The sequence below is a fragment of the Galleria mellonella genome, unplaced genomic scaffold (genome assembly GCF_026898425.1).
Source record: "Galleria mellonella isolate WM207_F2 unplaced genomic scaffold, CSIRO_AGI_GalMel_v1 utg184, whole genome shotgun sequence".
NCBI lineage: Eukaryota > Metazoa > Arthropoda > Insecta > Lepidoptera > Pyralidae > Galleria > Galleria mellonella.
In genome coordinates this window covers 7,146,479-7,170,002 of record NW_026442025.1, presented here as the reverse complement: position 1 = coordinate 7,170,002, position 23,524 = coordinate 7,146,479, and the positions used below count along the sequence as shown (strand labels likewise).

At 33.3% G+C, this 23,524-nt stretch overlaps 2 protein-coding genes across 3 annotated transcripts; one reads left to right on the top strand and one right to left on the bottom strand.

Moving 5' to 3' along the window:
• Nucleotides 1-1,093: 1,093 nt before the first annotated feature.
• LOC113512117 (uncharacterized) lies at nt 1,094-5,286 on the bottom strand. Its single transcript, XM_026895895.3, has 5 exons — nt 5,121-5,286; nt 4,505-4,580; nt 3,386-3,554; nt 2,395-2,488; nt 1,094-1,526 (listed from the first exon to the last, which is right to left on the bottom strand). The coding sequence occupies exons 2-5, from the start codon at nt 4,567-4,569 to the stop codon at nt 1,189-1,191; spliced, it is 666 nt and encodes a 221-aa protein (XP_026751696.2). The 5' UTR covers nt 4,570-4,580; nt 5,121-5,286; the 3' UTR covers nt 1,094-1,188.
• A 1,695-nt stretch (nt 5,287-6,981) lies between these two features.
• On the top strand, nt 6,982-23,089 carry LOC113512089 (WD repeat domain phosphoinositide-interacting protein 4-like). 2 transcript variants are annotated; one of them, XM_026895864.3, is made up of 8 exons: nt 6,982-7,188; nt 8,470-8,544; nt 12,383-12,560; nt 16,248-16,422; nt 16,906-17,117; nt 18,499-18,680; nt 19,602-19,687; nt 21,188-23,089. In XM_026895864.3, the coding sequence occupies exons 1-8, from the start codon at nt 7,134-7,136 to the stop codon at nt 21,215-21,217; spliced, it is 993 nt and encodes a 330-aa protein (XP_026751665.1). In that variant the 5' UTR covers nt 6,982-7,133; the 3' UTR covers nt 21,218-23,089. The 2 variants fall into 2 exon arrangements, with proteins under 2 accessions (XP_026751665.1, XP_026751664.1); XM_026895863.2 differs by lacking the exon at nt 6,982-7,188 and adding an exon at nt 7,267-7,453.
• The last annotated feature ends 435 nt before the right edge of the window (nt 23,090-23,524 follow it).

The following is a 23,524-nucleotide window of genomic DNA, read 5'->3' as shown; positions in this document are numbered from 1 at the left end:
ACGTTAGATAAAGTATCTCTCATTGTAAAAATATTTTTTTCACACCGACTGTTCTCCATCTAGACAGTTGTAATTAAATAACTTGTAACCGTCAAATATAATGTTTCTTTTGATCGATTTCAATCGCGCGAATGTAGGTACTAAGTTTAATTTATATCAATTTGTATTTCCTTCTTATAATTGACATTGTTTCGTTCATTAGAGATCGTTGACACAAGACAGGGCCAAAGTTCGTAGCAGATAGCTAACAGCTGTCTGACTGACTAATACTTTAGGTAGGTACCTACATAGGCCGGATCCTCACTATAGTGCCGATCTTGCTCTGCTCTCAGTATGGTCAGTAGAGACCTTATAGTAAGTACGTTATACCTGTGGTACGCTAAGTTTATCGTTTTTTTAAGCATTGCTTCTAGTATACGCCATAAAAAACTGTCTATGCTAGATTTTTATCACCATGTTTGTAGTGGTCTCGTACTCAGATGGATTGAATATGGCTTGTCGGTTCACCTAGAGAGATTGTTATTATATATTATTGTATTATTATATAACTAACTCTATGGTAGAATCAGATATTGATCTCGACGGATTATAGTGTGTATTTTAACCATTGGTTTTACATAATAATATTTTAAAAGACCGAGAACAGACCGATACCGGCACTACAGTAGATCCAGCAGTACAGTAAGTACTGTTAGAGCTGTTAATTAAAATTGTAAATTATAACATCATACGTCCCGTTTACACTAATGGTAGTAGGAAAATTATATAAAGAAATTTATGTATATATGTAAAGATACGTGTCTAACATAATTATGACTATCTTCTCCTTTTTTAAGGTTTACTAAAACTTACTACTCGTATAATGATTAAACATTTTCATAGAAATTTCCACAAAAATTTATCATAAGAAATTCCGCATGGACGATGGGACACAGCTAGTATATAACATATGTCCTTATAAAAATTTATACATATCAGCGCAAGCGTTACTTCCTATAGTTGCGTCAGAATTCTATTTACCCTAAGACGTGGCGAAATAACAGATAGCAAAATACAAGTATGTGTGACAAACGCGTGCATGTAAGACCTAATAATAGTGAAAAACATTTCACAATAATTTTACGAAATTGAAACGACCGCATTATCTTCCCTTTTATTGATTCATACAATCGGTAATAGACATTTTAGTTAAACACAAGTATCGTCCGCTCTTCTCCTAGTGGATGGCATTGGCTCTTTGAATCTTTGCATAGATCTCCAACAAGCCTTCGCGGAGGCACTGTATGTGTCCATATACTCAGTTCTTCCGGGGAACGCTGTGAACCAGGTTTGTATTGACTTGGGAGCAACTCCTGTATGTACTTTTCCTGGAGGTTGGATGGTTAGTCGGACAGTAGGGGGGTTTTCAGTGAAGTGCGTCGGGTCCTTGTAGCAACGCAGCATGCCAAGGCGGTTGCTTTCCATCGGTATTGGAGCGGTGGATTGTGATGCTGCTATGATTGTTCTGTAGTCAGCTACAGGAAAAGCTGTAGACAAATGTGTCGGTTTAAGATTTGTCCCAAAAATATTGACAACATATACCATTTTTTTCTGTTGTCCCAGAAAGCGACACCCTCATACGAATATTAACAATATTGATACACAAGAGATCTTTAAACCCTTTCATCAAAATCGATTTGGAATAGTTACTTTTGGTGACATCATCATAGATCAAAAAGTACTTTTATAATAATCGGGTAATAATTTTGTATCATTTCTCATTACAGTGAAATGTATTTACTATTTTATAAATGGTGCAATAAAGTGTAAATAAATAAATAAAAATAAATAATCGTGTAACTCAACTATTTTATAGAACTTATGAAATATAAGCCTGACACGTTCTCTGCCAGTATTTACTAGTACCTAGCTATTTTAACTGATATCCACTGCCCTTTCTGGTAACAGAGGAACAAAGCAATGTATTACCTATCACTTCTTTTCAATCTCAGGATATTCCAGAATTATTTGCGTATTTAAAATTATTTTCCAGGGGGCACCTAAGCTCTTATAAAAGGAGCATATTCGTATGTACCCTTAGACATGTTTTTGCAAAGCTCCGCTCGCATCCTGGGGTTGTCATTCTGACAACCTGTAGTGGACACAGTCCATCCTCCCCCTCTCCTTGAATCACTATGCCCAGAATGTGTTTATATCAATATGCCTTTACAATGAAATCATGTAATATTTACAGCCTATGGTTTGGGTAGCATGGCAATAATAATTTATCTATAATCTATGTTGTATAATGCAAATAAAGAATACTTATTCATTCATTCAATAGTAGGCTCTTATTTATAAGGGGAAATCCTATTTATGTGATGGAGAGTGTTAATGGGTAGTCATAATACTCACATCTCTTCTTATACGTAGCCTGATACATTGTGATCATTTTACTGTCTAAATCATCGCATGGGTGATCCAATATATCATTGGTAACGTCCACCATCTATAGCATATAACATAATAAGATGATTCGTGTAAAATATAAGACTGATACAATAAATGTTATGAATAATAATAGATACGAAAGTCTTCTATATGAGTACCTCTGCTCCACTCGTGTTTCAGTAACGGAATAGCTGTGCTTGTACGGATTCCCTCAGTGTCATATCAGCCATTAACTGTCCACTCCTAACCTTGGGCCTCCCTCTTAAACTACCCTGATATTTACCACTCGAGGGATATCGTCAATAGTTGTAGAAGTAAAATGGTCGGCATTAGCAAGCGGGGGGGGGGAGGGGGAGGAGGGAATGTTAGTTATGGAGACTGAGAATCCCATTGCTAGCAATATACCCAACCAGGTAGACCTTCTCGCGGTTCCCCCTGGAAACTATCTTGGTTAATTCCTGATGAATTCATCATGATGTGCTAACTGGTCTGTTTTCATTCTCATCTATCACCCTTCACTGGTGCTCCGCCAGCGTATCCCGTGAGCGCAGGCGGGGTTACCATACCATTTTCACCCATAAAAAAAAAATATCAAGCGGACAACCACAGTTAGACTTTCATGATGTTTTGAGAGGAATGCTGCTGCTCAGCCTTCGGCTATTAAGGCCTCTTAGTCGCCTCTAATGATACTTATGGGAAAAGAAGGGGTGACCCATTCTATGCTGACACCACATGGTCACAGCCACAATTTGCACCGATTTGTTTTGATTTAAATATGGCAGTAAAATTAGATTACCTAAGCAGTATGACATCTTTGTCCTCGAGATCTATAGATGAGAGTTTTTACATTCTATCAGATGATTCGTCAATTCGGTTTGACATTTCGAGTGGTATAAAAAATTGTTGTAAATAAAGTTAGATAATAGAGAATATATTATCCATGAAAAAAAATAACCTGTTTTCTCAAATGTTCATAGTCTTCACACAACTTCTGCTCCTTTTCAAGTAATTGCTTGTATTGCTCGACCCTCGGGGAATATGAATGCGCGTCGCAGTGACAGTATGGTGCGACTGGAGCCGGTTGCACGGTGGGCATCGCCGTTGGACTCGGCGGCTCGCATGGCCTGAAAGTTTTTCAGTTAGCATTTGCAACTTTTGCTAAGATAATTATTGCTATTAGATATCAGTAAAACAAACGATTTATGATTTTAACACCGACTTCAATTGTGGCAAAACGCTAATAACATTAATGTTAAAATTTATTCTAATTTAAAAACTAAACTACTAAACTGATTTGTTAAAATGTCTATAGGACCAATATGACAGTAAAAATACCTATATATTCTTTCAAATAAAATAAATATGTTTTTAATTTGGTTTTTATATGACGATAGAAAAAGAAATCAATCGAATTGAGACACTCCTTTATTTACGAAATTGGTTGAAAAGGGGTGAAATGAGAAAACCTCGTTTAAGTTTTTTTTTTTTTTAGATACGTATATGCGATTTCCAATTGATTAAAAAGGATTTTTGGGTGATTTTAATATTCGACTGAAAATTTTACCTCGTTGATTATATTAACATTTATATCGTTAAGTTATTTGTCAGTTTTGAATTTGGTCGATATTTTTCTAAGGATGCGACTGACCAAGACTGGTACATGAATGCTACCTTTGAGTTAGGGGCGTGCGTTTATCGTCAATTCGATGTCAATTTTTTCAAAATTCAGTTGCCTTTGATAAATTATTTTTTTTATAAATTCCATAAGACTTTGGATGTTTAGGAAAATGTTGCTCAAAGATAATAACTAGGAGCAAATATGTAGTAAATGTAGTTTTTTTTTAATGGGTGATGATGCAATAGTAACACCGCCTGCGCTAACGGTATACGCTGGCATGGCACCAGTGATATATGGTAGATGATGATGAAAGCAGGTCAGTTAGCCCATCGTGAAGAATTCCACAAGAGGGAACCACGTGAAGGTCGACCTGATTAGTAACATTGCTAGCATTGGGGCTGTTAGACCCCATCGCTAATAATCCCTTTCCCCCTAGTAAATGTAGTTAGTACATACTTCCCTACGATGGGCTTCGGGAAAGGCCATTGGTAGTCAGTGTGTGTAGCAGTTCCAAAATCCATTTCTTGATTGTCTGAAAATTGATAACTAAAACTAATAACTACAATAAAATATCGAAGTAAAAAAGTTGTTTGTAACATATACATACATACATAGAGTATATTGTTGATAAAAGGTATTGAAATATACAGAAAAAAAATATTGTATTACATGTATAAAACTTTGTAGGTACCTAAGCTTTATAAGAACCTATTAAGTGCATTTTTTTTAATGCGTGAAAATGGAATAGTAACCCCTCCCGCGCTATCGATATACACCGACGGGACACCAGTGGAAGATGATGATGAAAATGAATGCAGGTCATTTCGCCCACCATGATGAATTCCACAAGAATTAATTGCGATAGTTTGCAGGGGGAACCGCGTGGAGATCGATCTGAGACCTATTAGACCTCATTACTAACAATCCCTTTTCCCCTAAATAAGTGTATTATATACAACATGTCAATGCGTAATAATAGAATCACGGTATAATGGTGAAATTATGTGTAGGCTAAGTCTAAAAGAAATATATCAAGTGTTATAAGTAACTTTTATAAAAGACACAGTCGTACCGTTTATTAAATTAATTAAGTAAGTACATTAATATTTTTTAGATTTATTAAAATCACTTCTGCTAAATGACACCCTACATAATTTAAAATTGCTTTCATAGCCAAAAACTTTAGCTGCACCAAAATTTCTTCAATCAGGGAAGATAAAAACATTTTTGACGGTTTATATTTTTTTTTAAATGTCAACATTTTAAATGCGAGTTCTGTAAATAACCATAATATAAATATAGGTCAAATCAAGGTCATATATAAGTAGTCAGCACAGGTAGTAAGAGCTGCAATAGGTTGCAACCGTAGTTGCAACCTTATGGTGCAACATGTATACAGCCAAATTACCTATATGTTCTTTATTACAGCAATAATACGAAAACTTTATTCAATTTTTTAATTTGTTGCAATTTTTTTAGTTTGTAGGCGCAATATTTGGTTCATATCTTATTTTATCACATATAAGAACTTATAGTCTTTAATAAGAATCATTCCGTTATTATGTAGTTAGCAAACAGTTTGCGATAGCGAAAAATTGTTCATTATAGGTAACAATCCAGAATATCTTAACAAAGACAGTAGATAAATAATAGTTTGTCTAAAGGAATAAATATCATGCGTTTATAACGCCTCTGCTGAACGATTTCCGAACTAAAAATAATACCATAAATTTATTTTATTTAATGTCGTTCAATTGTTAAATCTGTTGTCAGAGAATAGTACATCTAACTGATTTTACAATTCGGACACAATCCTATTACGTAACACCATCATTCTTGTCAATTAGCAATCAATCATAATTAAATCGTACAACGATTGTTAAATATACACTATTCTTAATCTATGGTGTCAAATCTTAAGAACAAGGAATTACATAAAAGGATAACTGTAAATCATATAATTGCCTCCTTTCTTCTTATGCAAATATAATTAGTAAAAAGAGGACGAAAAATATACTATCAGTTACTATTTTTGTTAATTATCGATCCATTAATCGATTTTATATAGAGTTACATGTATAAAAAAAATTAAAAATTTAAAAACATTATAATGTATATTATTAAAAAACAAAATTAAAATATCTGGAATAAAAAAATACATTTATTTTAGAAATGTATTGCTTTTTATAAAATTACTTATGTTTGGGTTCTCTTCTTCTTCTATTCAAGTAATTATAAATAATTTTAAAGTATATCACAAAATAACCTGAATCTTAATTTTCTAGATTGATAATATTAGATGTATTTTTTTTTTATATATATACAACTTTGAATGGCAAACATGCTGACGGCCCACCTGATGGAAAGTGGTAACTGTCGCCTAAAGACATGAGCAGTACCATGGACATAACAAAGTATACTGTTTCCACCATGATAACTCCCATGCGTTGCCATTCCTGAGGACTCAGGTGTTATTCCTCTGTACCCAGTAAATTCACGCCATATCCCACCCTTCAAACCGAAACACAGCCATGCAAACACAGCTGCTTCAAGGTTGAAACATGAATGAGACAGAGGTACCCAAGCAATCGACTTTTGTACAAAGTCTCCCTCTGGTGTTATAGTGTTGTATATCCATTGCTAAGATAACGATTCTGTGATTAATTAATTCATTGCCATGTGTAAACTGTGAGCACGTAATCTTAAAATTAAATAGTAGATACAAAACTTTCTCAAAATTTTATTTATTTTGACTATATAAAATAAATGTTCCACCATAGATAATATTCATTTACATTACAGACTGTACTAAAAGAATTTACAGGCGAATATTGTTGTAAGGATAAGGGTTATAAAAATATTTCGGTAAAACTTTTTCATTTATAGCAACATTTAGTAGGTTTTGTGTTTTTTGATTTGATAACACTGATTTGTTTTGCTGTCACAGTCATCAAATCAGCTGTGTATTGCACACAGGGAACATGTAACAATAAATGCGTATTAAATTATCGGTGTGAAAATGTCCACTGAGACAATTGATAAAAAGGCAACTCAATGTTTATGATAAATTCACGGCTAACGAGAAATGGCACGCCGGAGGAGCAGTGGTATCATGAGCTTGGGATTTAACCAGGATCAAGGTTTGGGTTTTACTTCCTAGTTCGTCAACCTTATTTCTTTGTTCTTCGGTTGTACATTATTCATATTATGGATGAGTTAGGCGCGTGGCTATAATGTCAAGTGGCGAGAGGACGGCGTGGTCAGCGCGTGTGGTTATATCGAGTCTGTTATGTACGACGCACAGCGCGCCACGCTGTACCGTTCGTCACAGCACAGCTACACGTGTTGTTTATATTTTTAGTAGCGCGCCCACGCGCAGTTTCTTGACTTCTTGCTATTGTTCAGGTTTTACTTTTACTTGCCCTAATTATTTTAATTCATACTAGTTATTATTATTTAGGAGCATTATTTATGGATTTATAAACGTATTTCATGTAAACTGGCATCTAATGAATTTTCAATGTATCTACTTAAATTATTATTAAATGTTAAACTTTAGTATAACAAATATTTTACAATATTGTAGGACATTTTAAAATTAATTAACTATAGCTTCTAATTGATATGATACTATACTGTTTACAAAAAAATAAGTGTATATATATTATGCCTGGCATCTATTGAGGAAGTCAGACAATAGAATACTTAATGCACAATTCAAATAGACTGTTTAATAGTTATGATATTAGTTGATACCTACTGGCAGTCTCTTAAATTGCAAATTTATTTGCATTTTAATGTGTATGTTTCATAATTTTCAGTATATATAGTGTATATCCTACATAGCAAACTTCTATTTAATGAAAACCTCCTTAAAATGTAGAAATTACTAAGGTTTGCTTGGTTTACATTGTTACCTTTGTATTAAAACATTTTTTATAGTATTGCAACCACTCTTAATAGTGAAACAATACAATATTATTTAGATGCCAATAAACATTAGTTTCACTAACCTTCAAACACAATATTGTCACAGAGTCATAAATATTTCTTTCTTTTCAAAAAGACCCCACTATATAGCAAGATATAGATGAAATACAATGAAAGATACAATAAAAATACTGGCATAGTAAAAAATGAAGATAACTGATTATAACTATATGTAATTTTTTTTACACTTAATTTAGTCAAAATTCAAACATATTATTCGTAAAATTATATATTTTTTTACTCTTGGTTTAACAAAAATACCTGTTCCATCAATTTCACTATATAGAGTTTTTACCATATTATAAAATATCTTCAAATGTGATACCTAATACATATGACCTAGTTTAGCCACTAATGTTCTAGGCTTTATAGTACATTTTTATACTTGTATATCTATATGTACATTAAAACATTATTGTAATGTTCCACAGGCTGCTTCACTTGCTGCCTAAGATCTGGCCTGCGCGTGTACAATGTGGAACCACTTGTCGAGAAGGCCCACTACAGTAAGTGTTATAAAATAAAATTATTAAGAAATAAAAGAGTAGCAAATATATTAATATATATTTTAAACTACATAAAACATTAGAATCAGATTTATGAAAAACCATTTCCTAAACTTATGAAAGGAAAATAAAATTTAATATAAAGTAGTTTTACTAAAGTTTTATCAACACTATTAATAATACTAAATTCTTTACACATTAACAAAATATCTTAATTGATGTTTGTTCCCTATCTTAATAATATTTAAATATAAATGTATAAGTATTAGATAAAGGTTTATAACTTTTATCTTCTGTTACTAAAATTATGTTACTAAGAGGTAACATTAATCAAAATTCTCTCATCTTGATTTGTAAAAGTTTACAAAATTTCTATTTATAGGTAGTAGTGTATTAATTGAAATATATTAGAATAACTATATGTAAGGTATTGTTTGTTTTCAATGTTTAATGTACAAATGAAATATGTTTGGCAAAGAATAAAATATGTATATGAATTGGTATACTTATATGAAATATATACAACTATATTATATATATGTCACTGTAGTTATTCTTGCAATTACACATGTTAATACAACATACATAATTATAAATATTGTTGAATGAAATCAGTGCCAAGATGTTGATGACAATACAAATTATTCTAGTTTGAACAGTATCAAATATCAAAGGCAAAAGTTCCTTATCAATAAATAAAACATTGTTTCAATAGATGTTTATAAAATGTAAACATTGACAAATCATGTTTTTTTTTTTATGTGAAAAAAAAATCTATTATTTTTATGTGAAAAATACATAAGCACATTTTGATAAAACATTTAGTTAATTAGAAATTAGCAAGTCTCTTCTAGAGTAACAATAACAAACTTATTTAAATTTAAACACATTTAGTCCTTTGTAGTGTAAAATAGTATAATTTAGTCATACAAGGCTAAAGTCTGACCTCATACAAAATATTCTATACATTGCCCCAATATAGCATAAATATACATAGCATGCACTGTATTATCTCAGAAATATATAACAAGTAAAATATAAACCGTGATACACATCTATATATGCCATCTTTTTACTGTTTTTTTTTTTATTTTTAACCAACTTCATTATGTATACAATATACATAAAAGTGCAAAGAACTGTTTTGAGAGTTACCCCCATACTAAATATTTTAACCAATGTTAATACAAATAGGGTGATTTTTTTAATCAATAAGGTTTCAGTATCTTACATATCATAGTTTTGGTTAGCTTGTTCCTTTAGAAAAAATGTTAAAATGATATAAGTACAAGAGAAAATAATTTCTTGTTTGATTGTTATTGCCATATTTATTTCTATATTGTTTATAGGTTATTATGTAATTTATCTTATCTATATAATTTACAAGTGCAATAAAGAATATATATATATATATTCAATAACTTCAGAAAGTTCACAATTCACCTGTATATAATATATATTTGTGCAAATATCATATGATGTTTTGACCAATTTTGAAAATTCTTGTGCCAATTAATAGAGTTTACTATAACAATTTTGATACAATTGACCTATTTTTCACAGTCCATAATTGTAAATTTTTATATTTACAACACATTTAATTATGAGTTTCAACCAAAAAATCATGAAAAACACACCTGTTATCTCACTGTTATCTCTTTACTTAATGGTCTATAATGTGTTTTGTTATCAATTGTTTAAAGAAATATTATTTAATAATGCAACCCATAATATGAACAACATCTGCATTATCTTAATATTCCTAACAGAGGGACTGCATTCAAGACTAAAATTAATTAATTTATCAATAGTTAATCAATAGTTATTCATCAATAGTTACCTGTGGTTTCTTCTTTTTTTATTGTTTTAAAGCTTTTCTATAAAAGTAATTAATCTTTAAAAAAAAACTAATTATTACTTTATTTTAATAATAAAAATTCAGAAATACTTAAAAGTTGCTAAATCTCTCGGCTTTACGCGTAAATATTAAGAAATACGAAAAGTTTTAGTAAGAAAAAGAATAAAGGTTACCCTTTGTTGTTGTTGTTAATGTAGGTTATGATCCACTTGTATATGAATCATTGAAATCCGTTCAGTCATATAAATATGATTGTGTACCTAACAAACAAAAGACTCACAGTATTTTTTCTCGCCTTTGTCATAGTAAAACCTTTGTGGCATAAAAAAATGCAATTATTACTTATTTTTAGTATGATACGTACATAACTGCGTATTTTGGATATTATAAAAAAAATAATTATCAGTAAATTCTAACTGCGTAGATTTACATAAAAAATTGCTATATGCTTGCTTTATATCTTTGTTTTTGTCATTTATCGTAGTGGGACACGATTTTATCGTTCTGATAATACAATAGGAAACCAAAATGTATAGAAATATATGGAGATGCCTTCAATTTTCCGTGCACGTTCACGCGATCGACACGATGACATGTTTAAAAGTTAGTTTTATATACAAGTATCGTTACATTAATATCGTCTCCTGTTATGATAAATTATAGAAACTCCCGATGACTATTTTTTATGTCACGTCGTGTCCTGCCGATAATTTTTTTAAATGGGTGAATATGGAATGGTAACCCGTCAGCGCTATCAGTATACTCTGGCCCACTGGGGCTCTCACTGGAGAGATGATAGGTGAGGATGAAAACAGGTCAGTTAGCTCTTCGTAACGAATTCAAAAAGAACTAAAGCATAAAAGTCGACCTGATAGGGTATATTGCTAGTTGTGGGGCTGTTATGTTACTAACAACTCCCCCCCTCCCTCACGTCGTGCCAAAGCTTTTTAATGGATGATAATCATCGCGTCTGTGTTAACGGTATACGCTGGCGGGGTATACCGTTCAGTAGAGTAGTAGTATTCATAAGAGAATGCTATTTGCCTCTAGTCAACATTCTCCCTCACAACATTTTGAGACTACTAAAGATTTTTTTTTATACAACTTAGAATGGCAAACAAGCTGACGGCCCACCTAATGGAAAATGGTAATCGTCGCCTATAGACATGAGCAGTACCGTGGACATAACAGAGTATACTGTTTCGCCCATCATACTTACCATGCGTTGCCATTCCTGAGGACTCAGGTGTTATTCCTCTGTACCCTCTAAATTCACGCCATATCCCACCCTCCAAATCGAAACCCAGCCATGCAAACACAACTGCGTCACGGTAGAAACACGAATGGGACAGAGGTACCCAAGCAATCGACTTTTGTACAAAGTCAAAAATTTCTAACGAACACCACATAGCATAATAAATTTTAAATTCTTATTCTAATGAATATTAAAATCTTTTAAATGTAGTCAAGTCATGCCTGTCCTTTTATTGTTATGTGGTAACTGTCACTTATAGACATGAACAAAATTATGCATATCACAAAATACTCTACATTCACATTCTTTCCTAAGGTTTGTGGTGTTTTTTTTTTGATGGGTGAAAATGGAATGGTAACCCCGCCTGCGCTAATGGGATACGCTGGCAGAGCACCAGTGAAGGGTGATAGATGAGAATGAAAACAGGCCAGTTAGCCCATCATGATGAATTCATCAGGAATTAACCATGATAGTTTCCAGGGAGAACCGCGAGGAGGTCGACCTGGTTGGGTATATTGCTAGCAATGGGATTCTCAGTCTCCAATACTAACAATCTCTTTTCCCCCAGGTTTGTGGTGTTGTGTCCCCGTACCCTGTAATTTTACTCTCTCTAATCTCACTCTTCAAAGCCATGCAAGTACAGCTACTTAACTGCAAAAATGTGATATTTCTTATTACCTGCTCTTGGATAGGTACACTATACTACAATTTTTTTTGTATTCTAGGCAAAGATGAGTTGGGCGAGGTATTACTATGCGAGATGGTGTTCCGCACCAACTGGCTCCTGGTGGTGAAGGCGCGCCGGCCCTGCAACCTCTTGCTGCTTGACGACCAACAGCGCGTTTTCAAAGCCGAGGTGCTGTTCAAGTCGCCTATAAGAGCATTACGCGCTAGGAAAGATAAGTACGTTGATAATTTACTTCTATCTGACGAATTTCTTATCACACAGACTGCTCTGAATTGTGTCACAACAAAATTTTATACAAATTATATCACTTTTCGCCACGTGATCGTAAATGTATTTAAACGAATATTTTCTATTATCCATAGACAGATGCTTTAAACTGTTCCTTTCATCAGGTTACAGTATAAAACGCAACGGAAACAAAAATTAGATCACTCAAAGTTAACAATAGGTAGTTATAACGTTAAAAGCGATCTTTTCTAGGCGACCTTGGTGTAAAGAGGAGTAATTATAAAACAGACGTACCTACTATAACATACTCACATACTTAGGTAATACATGAAATTCTATCTGCATAAAAGCAGCTTGTTTTGGGAATAGATGGCGCTGGTACTATATGATATCGAAAGTTCCTTGGGGAAAGTTATACGGTTTCATATATCATATACACTAGATTTCGGATTATTACAGATTTATATTATAATCTATATAACTAGGTAATAAATTAGTGAATTGGCAACTAATCTATAAGTGGAGCACTAAAATACTCATTTTAAATTACATTAGATAAGATTATATTGACCTTGACCAAGCGACCTAATATACATATACAATTTAAGTCAGATAAGTTTAATACAATTATGTTTATCATTCAAATTATTCAAAATATGTACCCAAATTTGTCCCTGTCACCACAATTACACCAATTGTAACTTTTTAAATGTACGTAGTGTTCTCAATTAATTTTTTTTTATACAACTTAGAATGGCAAACAAGCTGACGGCCCACCTGATGGAAAGTGGTAACCGTCGCCTATAGACATGAGCAGTACCATGGACTTAATAGAGTATACTGTTTTGCCCATGATACCCCCCATGCGTTGCCATTCCTGAAGACTCAGGTGTTATTCCTCTGTACCCAGTAAATTCACGCCATATCCCAGCCTTCAAACCGAAACACAGCCATGCAAACACAACTGCTTCACGGTTGAAACACGAATGGGACAGAGGTACCCAAGCAATCGACTTTTGTACAAAGTCTCCCTCTGGTAATCATATCCCTGGTATATCTACATGTGACATGGACGTTAGACATAATTTTAGTCTTGCCTACGTTAATCTTCAGACCTACCTACTGAGAAGTACTATTGAGGTCTTAGAGCAAAGTATACAAGCCCTCCAGGAATATTGCGCCATGTTCCTTCAGTTCCGCTTTGATTATCATCTTTACCATCTCAGCCATTATTCGTCTGCTGCTGAACATAGGCCTCCCCCATAGACTGCCATAAAGAACGATCTTGAACCACCTGCATCCACTGGTTTCTTCCCCATCGGTTGTCGGTTCCATTGCCGCTTCAATTTGCTTATCCTTCGGGCTCTGTGAATGACTGGCTTGATTACCATATCGTCAGCAAATCACTTTGTACTTCTCGTAGATACAAGTACAAGTAATAACCGTAATTGTGTGTGTAAATATGCTCTTGACCAGTTTTCTTTATTCCATACCTACAGACGGATATAGTAGTACCTGCTTGTACCGTATGGCATGAATCATAATTAACTAGCATTATAATGCGATGTCGTCAATGTTCCGTGTCGTATGTTACGAACAGTAAACAAATAAAAAATTCAGGTATAGAATGTTTCAATAGAAATTAATGAAAATGTAAACAAATTAATAATTCATAGCCTGTTGATTAGCATTACAAGTTAAAAATCGATTAATTGATTTTATATTTCGATTTATTATTAATTTCTTTTCAACGTGTATGTGTAATAATTTCAATGAACCTTTAAAAATTAAGCGAAGTATGAGACATCGCAATAATACCAACGTTTATGATAGAACTCATATAGATACTTGTCTATTCTTTAAACCAGTGGGGTTACTCTTGAAATAAATTCTAATAGATCGACATTGGAATCATCCTTCTTATAATGATATTCAGACCTAGAAATCATGGAGATATCCATGCACGTAAATTTTCATTACTAATACTTTGGTGTCTTAACGAGTTAAAAAATCGTAACAACATTTGGCATAATTATTGAATTAATATAATATCCGGGAAGGAAAGGACCATACCCTACGACACCATATCATCCATTAACTGTCCACTGCTGAACATAGGCCTCCTCCTATTGAGAGATTTTGCCAGTACTTGCCACGCTTGGCAGGCGGCTGGCAACCGCAGTTAGGCTTTAGTAAGATTTTAAGTGGGACGCTACTGCCTTTTTCCTTGGCTATTGAGTTCCCTTAGTCGCCTCTTACGATACCCACAGGAATGGTGGCCCATTCTATGCCAGGCCACACGGCAAAAAGAAAAAGATATAGACTGTTATTTATCATGGTCAATCAACCGGTCACATGGACAAAGTCGCGGTTAAAAACTAGTTAAAAATGGTGAGATTACTTGCTCAATTAATATGCTATATGAAAAATAAGAATTGTTAAAATTAAAACACAGTTATTTTAATCATATTTAGGATTCAAAATTGTTATAATTTTTTTTTTTCAAAATTTATCATGTTTCAAATTATTATAACGGGAATCAGAAACAAAAGTAGAAAATATAGGTAACGTTATTGTTACAATTACTGTAATTCACAATAAGTACGTCATGTTTGCTGTTTACATGTTCAAATTAATATCTAATAAGTTTGATATAAACATGTTTTTGAACACTTATAGGTAGGTATATAATTGTATTTATTTTCAAATTATACTTTTGGCCGCTTAATGATTGAGATATGATAAATACATTATTGAATTAAATATTTTCTTCATGTATAAGAAAAATGTTTTACATTTATTTTTTATTTTTATTCCATCTTCAAAAAGAGAGTTATGCTTTGCAGGGATTTACACGACGTGTAGTGATGGGCAACGTGCCCATCACTACGTAATTCAGGTGCTTTGCGTGTTTAAGGTTCCATGTTCGATACCCAGTCGGGTTAATGTAGGAAACGGACTCTTAAATTCGCTTGGGTCTAGATGTTTGGATTTTTATTTTTTGGTTCCCTATAATATAGACTATCCTAATTTGAACGTCAGGTGATTTGTGCTATTTTGTGACTCCTACCCCATTTTCATAAGGGAGAAAGGGATTGTTAGATTTAACAGCCCCATTATTATCAGTACAGAGTATCATGTCAATTTTTTTTTATACAACTGAATGACAAACAAGCTGACGACCCATCTGATGGAAAATGGTAACCGTCGCCTATAGACATGAGCAGTCTATAACTGCTTTACGGTTGAAACACGAATGGGACAGAGGTACCCAAGCAAACGACTTTTGTACAAAATTTCCCCTGGAAATCATAGTGATTATTTTTTTTAATTGGTCACTATGGACCAATTGACCTGCATTCATCCTCACCTGTCACCCTTCACTAGTACCCCGCCAGCATATACCGATTGCGCAGGCCACCCATTAAAAAATAACCATATTAAAAAAAACTAAAACTGTCTACAAATCTTTAACTATTACACTGTTTCGTCACTTTCATTCAAATTGGAAATTAAGCAAAAAAGAAAGAAAGAAATCAGTTCAATATCTAAAATAGGTTTATGAGAGTTTTGATAAATAAGGAGGTTATTTTATTGCTATATATTTAAGTTAATGCTTGACAAGTTATTATAAGTATTAAGGTATCACTGAAAATAATATATACAATTTGCAGAGTGGCAGTGGTGCTGTCATCCAGCATCCAGGTGTTGTCAGTACCGTCGCTGCAGCGCATGGCTTTACTCCGCACGCCGTCGACCGTGAGGCCACTGTGCTCGCTCGCCTCCGACAACAACGCGTCGCAGTTGCTCGCTGCGCCCGCGCACAGGAAGGGCTCAGTGCAGCTGCTGGTCAGTTCTATATTGTATTATCCTATTAATATTATAAATGCAAAAGTTTATAAAGATGGATAAATGGATGTTAATTATTCTTTCACATAAAAACTACTGAACGGATTCGAATGAAATTTGGTACACGGGAAAATTATATTAGCACTATTATAGGATACTTTACGTCCCAAGTCATACGGGAGAAGCCGCAGAATACAACTAGTTCAAAATAAATATTATTTAAGCGCTTATACAAAAACGTAATACTTATATTTAATGGTCGAAGGATGAACAGCAACGCTCATCTTAAAAGCCTAACTGCAATTTGGTTTTGGTGTCTTTGAATCTTTTAAGATTATTTAATTGATTTACAAATGCCGAATTTTAAAAAGTGATGTAATAACATTTTTCTACTACATCCACTTCTCTGCCAACACGGGATATTATTGCCATCATCTCATTCGGCTCCTTGTTCTCTACCATTTCACTTTTTTACTTCTACAGGACGTGTCACGTGCAGTAAAAGGCGCTCAGTCGAGCTCGCCAGCGGTAGTGGGGTGCCACCAGACCAATCTAGTCTGTCTCAGTCTGTCGGCAAACGGCACTAAGTTAGCCACCGCGTCGGCGAGAGGCACCATTATACGGCTATGGGATACCGCCTCTAAACGGATGCTGCACGAACTGCGACGAGGGTCCGATTACGCGGATGTATATTGGTGAGCTTTTTTTTTATAATATGATACTCAAAATGGGAAAAAAGGGGGCGACCCACTGATAAACCTGAACAGCACCATGGACAATACAGAAACTGCTGTGATACTTATGGTACCCGTCACGTATTACCATTCCAGACTATAGGATAAAATTATACTTATGCATGGTTGTAGCTGGGGAGAGGGGGCATTGGGTGGAATGCCTTACCTTAAAATGAAAGGCTCCTACAAAATTTGATAGATTCGATAGAAATGAGTAAGTAGTATGGAATGAAAAGATGTATACAATTAAACAAATTTATTAAATACACATTGGACTTTTCAAACAAACAAATATTCACTTTTAACTTGCACTGGCTACTGGCAATATAGAATAATAATATAATAATAAGAAAGTTAATGTGAACATTATGTTTTTAAATATTTAATTTTATACACATAACTTTAATTGTGGTTCTCACGATTCAACTTTACCACAGGCCCATTAAGAAGTTAGTATTTAACGGTTATTTATGCATTCTTTTTGAAGAATTCAATACCGTAATCTACTTTGGCAGGGAGTTCATTCCACAGTTAGAGCGGTCTTGGATGGATACTCCAAAATCGCATTGTACGTGACCGTTTAGATTTTCTGGTACGAAAATGAAATTGCCTATCTACAGCAGCAGTAGCAGTGTAATGATAAAAGGTGCCCTTGGGTATCATCTCGATACCAATAAAATCTCTTTTTTTTTATACAACTTAGAATAGCATACAAGCTTGATGGAAAGTGGTAACCGTCGCCTCATGAGCTCGGACATACCAATAAAATATATGGCTTAAAGGCTGAGTTTCAGTTTAAAGGTTGGAACATGGCAGTGAATTTACAGGGTACAGAGGCATAACATCTTAATCCTCAGAAATGGCAACGCAATAAGGCCATTATGGGCGAAACATTTTACTATGTTATGTTTATGGTACTGTTTAAGTTTAGACGACGCAAAATTACCACTTTCCATCAGATTGGCCGCCAGCTTGTTTGTCATTCTAAGTTGCATAGAAAAAATCTCGAACATAAAACACAATCTGTTCAATTTGCCGTAAGTGATGAAGTCTGTTTGAAAAGAATATATTTAAAAATATTTAATGACAAAGTAACAGTTTCGTTGAAATTATTATAAAAACATCCTGTATATGAAATTGTTTCGATTTGTTAAATCGAAACATGCAATCAATTAATCTATTTTCATGATCGTGAAACACTCTTGTTTCGTGGTCATTGGTACATTTGGTATGATGTAGTACATTTTTTATTAAGCTTTTTTGAAACAGACTCCACAGATAGGTGTTTTTGAACGTTATATTAGAGGCAACTTGACGATGAAGTTCGTATGCCATTCTCCAGTATAAACTTCAACCCGTCGGCGTCGCTGGTGAGCTGCGTGTCGGACAAGGGCACGGTGCACGTGTGGACGGCGCGCGGCGCGTACGCACACGTGGCGGCGGCCGCGGCCGCGCCCGGCTCCGCTGTGCACGCGCCGCACGCGCGCGCCCTCTGCGCCTTCGTAGACGACAACAACGCCGTCGGTGAGTCCTACCTCTTATTCTTATAGTGAATAACAGTGGAATGCTAACTCCGCCTGTATTATTGATATACGCTAATAAGGCATCAGTTTTTTTTTATAATTAAATACATAACAATATATTTATTTATGTATCCACATGAGGTATTTAGGATAAGCATACATACATCCTTAATATGATATTTTATGAATGATAATGTTATGGTAATCACGCCAGCGCTGACGGTATATCCTGATGTGGCACCAGTAAGGGATAATAGGTGAGAATAAAAAGACAGGTCAATTAGCCCATCGTGATTCTTAAATCATATCTAGAATTCAGTACAATAGTTTCCAGGGGAGACCATGTTGACCTGACAGAGTATATTGCTAGTAATAGGATTGGTAGTCCGCATTACTAACAATTTCCTTCCCTCTTAGGGCACCAGTTAGGGGTAATAGGTGAGGATGAAAACAGGATATTTAACCTACCGATATGAATTCATCAAGAATCATCAAAAATCGCGTGGTGGTTGATCAGAGTATATTGCTAGCAAGAGAGCTGCTACTTCACATTAGTAACAATCTATTTCCTCGTAATCGTATCCTTAGATTATGTTGCTTACACACTGACAGCTTTGTTTTTTACTTTTACATATTATTTTAAATTTTATTCTTCAAATATTTTAGTAACGACAGATTAAATAAATAAAGTGTCTTTACAAATACTTCATCTTAATCTAATCATAATATATATTTTTTATGTACCTTAAAATGGCAAACACAAGCTTATCGTTACTTGTAAACCCATGATGTCCTTCATGCATTTGCATTCTTGAAGCCTAAAGTGTTAAGGTAAAGATTAGTCTAGACCTCTTTTAGTAACTCCATTTTCTTTTAGATTGTTATATCTATATTAACAATAACGATTATCATATGTTTCCAGTAATATGCGAGGATGGAACCTTCCACAAATTCACGTTCTCTGCTGAGGGGAACTGCCATCGAAGTGATTTTGAATATTTCTTGCAGGTTAGTTTTATTTTTATTCTACTACTATTAAAAGTGTAAAAGTTCATGTCATTCACATGATGACTCGGATGAATGGATGATTGTTACTCTTTCACGGAAACTAAAAAACTGATAGTGAAATTTGTTACATAGATAAGTTATATTCTAACCTTAGATTATATAGATAGAGTCTTAAAAACTGGTAAACTTTTTGTCTACTATATAATTGTCAAATTAGCTGACTCGTTTTTTATGAGTGTTTTAACCGATTTCAAAACACGACGTTCTCAATACAGTTGTATTTTTTTATGTTTGTTACCTCACATCTTAGTGAGTTGTAAACCGATTTGGAAAGTTCTTTTTTATTTCCAAGGATTTACTTAGAGATTGGTCCCATAGAAATTTTATGAAAATCGGTTCAGTAGTTTAGTTTGCAAATTATAATTACTGAAAGTTGGTATTTTTTGTGGAACATAATCTTTATTATTTTACTAGGAATTGGTATTCTGGTTTCTCATAACACAGGATGGACTAGCTTGAGGCTCGAGATAATTTTTCTAATTGTGTTGCACTTTGTTCAGCATAACAACTCATTACAATCTTACTACTAGATATTCTCTATTATTATATTAGAGGAAAACAATAGCCTACTATTGCTATACTAATTAAACTTAAATAGACTTAATTAAAATAAATACTTAACTATAATAATCTAATTCCAAACTATATATATACTATATTTTTGTACTAGACTTTTAATAGTAATACTAACTTTTTTTGTAAACGCCTTGGACGTATGGCGACCATATAGGTAACGTCATCAGCACCGTCATACCAGCCTTTAACTGTCAACTAATGAACATAAGCCTCCCCCTTGGGGGGAGTTTTGCCAGTAGTTGCCACGCTTGACAGGCGATCTGGCAACCGCAGTCAGGCTTTCTAGATATTTTAAACTTAATAGGTAACGTGCTGAAAGTCAAATTGAAAGTAGCCGTACCCGGCGAGAGTATATGAATAGATTGATAAATGGAATTAAAAAAAAAACAATTGGGCATACCATTATTTCTGCCTATCCCGGTGAAAGTTAGGTGTGCCTGATATCTATGTATATACTTATAATTACACTTATAAAACCCAAATCAATACAATACAATCGATTGCTTGGGTACCTTTTACAGGGTACAGAGGAATAACATCTGAGTCCTCAGGAATGGCAACGCATGGGGGGTATCATGGGCGAAAGAGGACACTGTTATATCCATGGTACTGTTCATGTCTATAGGCGCCGGTTACTACTTTCCATCAGGTGGGCCGTCAGCTTGTTTGCCATTCTAAGTTGTATAAAAAAAAGTAGGGATTAAACCTGTGACCATCGACGGTGAAGAGGCGTGTCATAATTCAAGTCTTGTTTTTTCATACACTGATGTATAATACTTTCTGTTCGCCTAGTCGCCTCTTACGATACATTACAAAGGAAAAAGAATAGTAACACGATTTAATTATGCGTTTTATATTTTTCAGGTGGGAGAGGACGACGAATTTCTGCAATGATAATTTTTTTTTTAATATTAATTGACTTTTGCTTGATGATCCGTAAGTGATAAATCGAAGTGACTACGCAGTATCCATAGAAGCAATCCTACTATTTCATATCGTGATAATTTCCTATTTTATGCTATATGGTACCATGTGAAATGCTGTGTGTAATAGTTTAACCAATATTTACTCAAACTTTACATAATCACCAGTTAAACATATATTTGCATGTGGTCTCACGCGTATTTGTAATTCCTTAGTGTTATTTTTTTTTTATTTAATTGTCAATTTGTGATATATCTATTACGAAGTTAATAGCAATTTACCATTTTGTCTGTTATAAAAATATACATAAATAATTATTTTACTTTTGTAACATGTATAGATTTGTTTATTTAAATATATATTAAATCGTAGTAGTATTTAATGGCGATCGATAACGTAGTTTTTGTCCATATAACTTTTATTATTAAATTAAAAATCTTCGGATGAAAATACGCTTATTCGGTCTCAAATATTTCCTTATTCACGTCTCTATGTGTTCACTTTATGTTTTACAATTATATCGCGTGATTTACAATATCGTGCAATTTTTCTCTGTCTCTGATAATTTTTAAGTTTATAGATTAAAATCGTAGGTAATAAATACTGACAAAGTTTATCATTTAAGGTGGACATGTTTTTACAATAAAACATTATGCTTAAGGGCTAAAATTATTCGTAATTGTAAAAAGACAAATGGTACTAAATTGCATTTTTATTTTATATTTGGAAATAAGGTGAATGTGTGGACAGCTGAATTTATATATTTATAATCTGAAATGTCTAATTAAGTCATATTAAATGTAACCGAATGTTGAACAAAGTATCTTTCCTTTTGTGAATTTGATACAAATTATACTTTATTGCATTTGGTTGCATTGTAGAATTTTATTTAGAGTAATTGACTGAATGATTATTGGCGGTATTTTAGTATGACGACGACGAAGTAGTTTATGCTAAGAGATCACACAGATATTGTAATATATGTATGCAATGTTAATATCTGATATATTAGCTTCTTAATTTTATATGCGCCCAAATTGCAGCTTCGCGCAACTATATTAAGTATTGTGTACCTTTGATGTTTCTGTTGTGTATGTAACTATATGTTTTTTTTATATTAATATTAAATGATAATGATAAATCAATCTATAACACTTTATGCTCTTATTATTCTAAATCATACTTAATCTATTATAATTGGTACGAAAGAAATCGTTTTATAATTTTAGACTTATTATCTTTTCATATACTTAATTCAAATAGCATTTTTTTTTATTTCATCGCTCAATTATACCTTATTGCATTTGCTCATTCTAGGAATGTAATTTGGTAAATTCATCTAGCTTTAATTAAAAAAAGAAACTTCACAAATTTTTATTTTCAAATTAATGTAGATAATATATTATTATGCTGTTTTAATAGTCATACATTTGACTGAGAGAAAATAGGATAAATATTTAGGGTTTCATATTGTGTTATACATTTACATCACAACACATGTTCAACCCCATTATGTAAAATTAAATGTAAAGTTTTATGTGTAATTATGTAAATATTTTATAGTGACATATAGTTTTTATACTTTCAATAGATGAATAGACATAAAATAATAATGTATGTATCAGCTACGCTATTTTAATAATTCAGAACACGTAAACTGTAATAATTTGTAGTCGATGAAAAAAAACAAAGTGCACACTGAAATGTAAATAGGTTTCAGAAGTCAGATTATTTTTTTATGGTATTACGGAAATTGGGGAGATATTAGTGGTCTCCTAGTATCATCGGTTACTGATGATATTGTATCAATATTAAACTTTCAAAATAAACATTTTTATTATATGATTGACTTATTTTTTACCCTAAAATTATTGGATACACCATCAGGAAGACTCATTCATTGCAATGAAAACAAATAACGACCCACTTAGTAACCATCTCCTATTGATATGGACATTACAGATATACTGTGCCACCCATAATACCCTTTATACATTGCCATTCTTGAGAACTAAGGAGTTATAGTTCCATAGCCTGCCTAATTACATTGCCATATTCCACCCTTTAAACCACGGCACAGCCGTACAAACAATACTGCTTCATGGCCGAAACACGAATGGGAAAGAGGTACCCAAGCAAACGACTTTTTTATAAAATCTCTCTGGTAATTAATATACAACTAAATTTGTACATTCTTAAGAGAAATAAATATACATTATTCATGAGCAAAGATGTAGGTAACAGCTAGTGGTAGAATTCTCTTTTTTATTTTATATG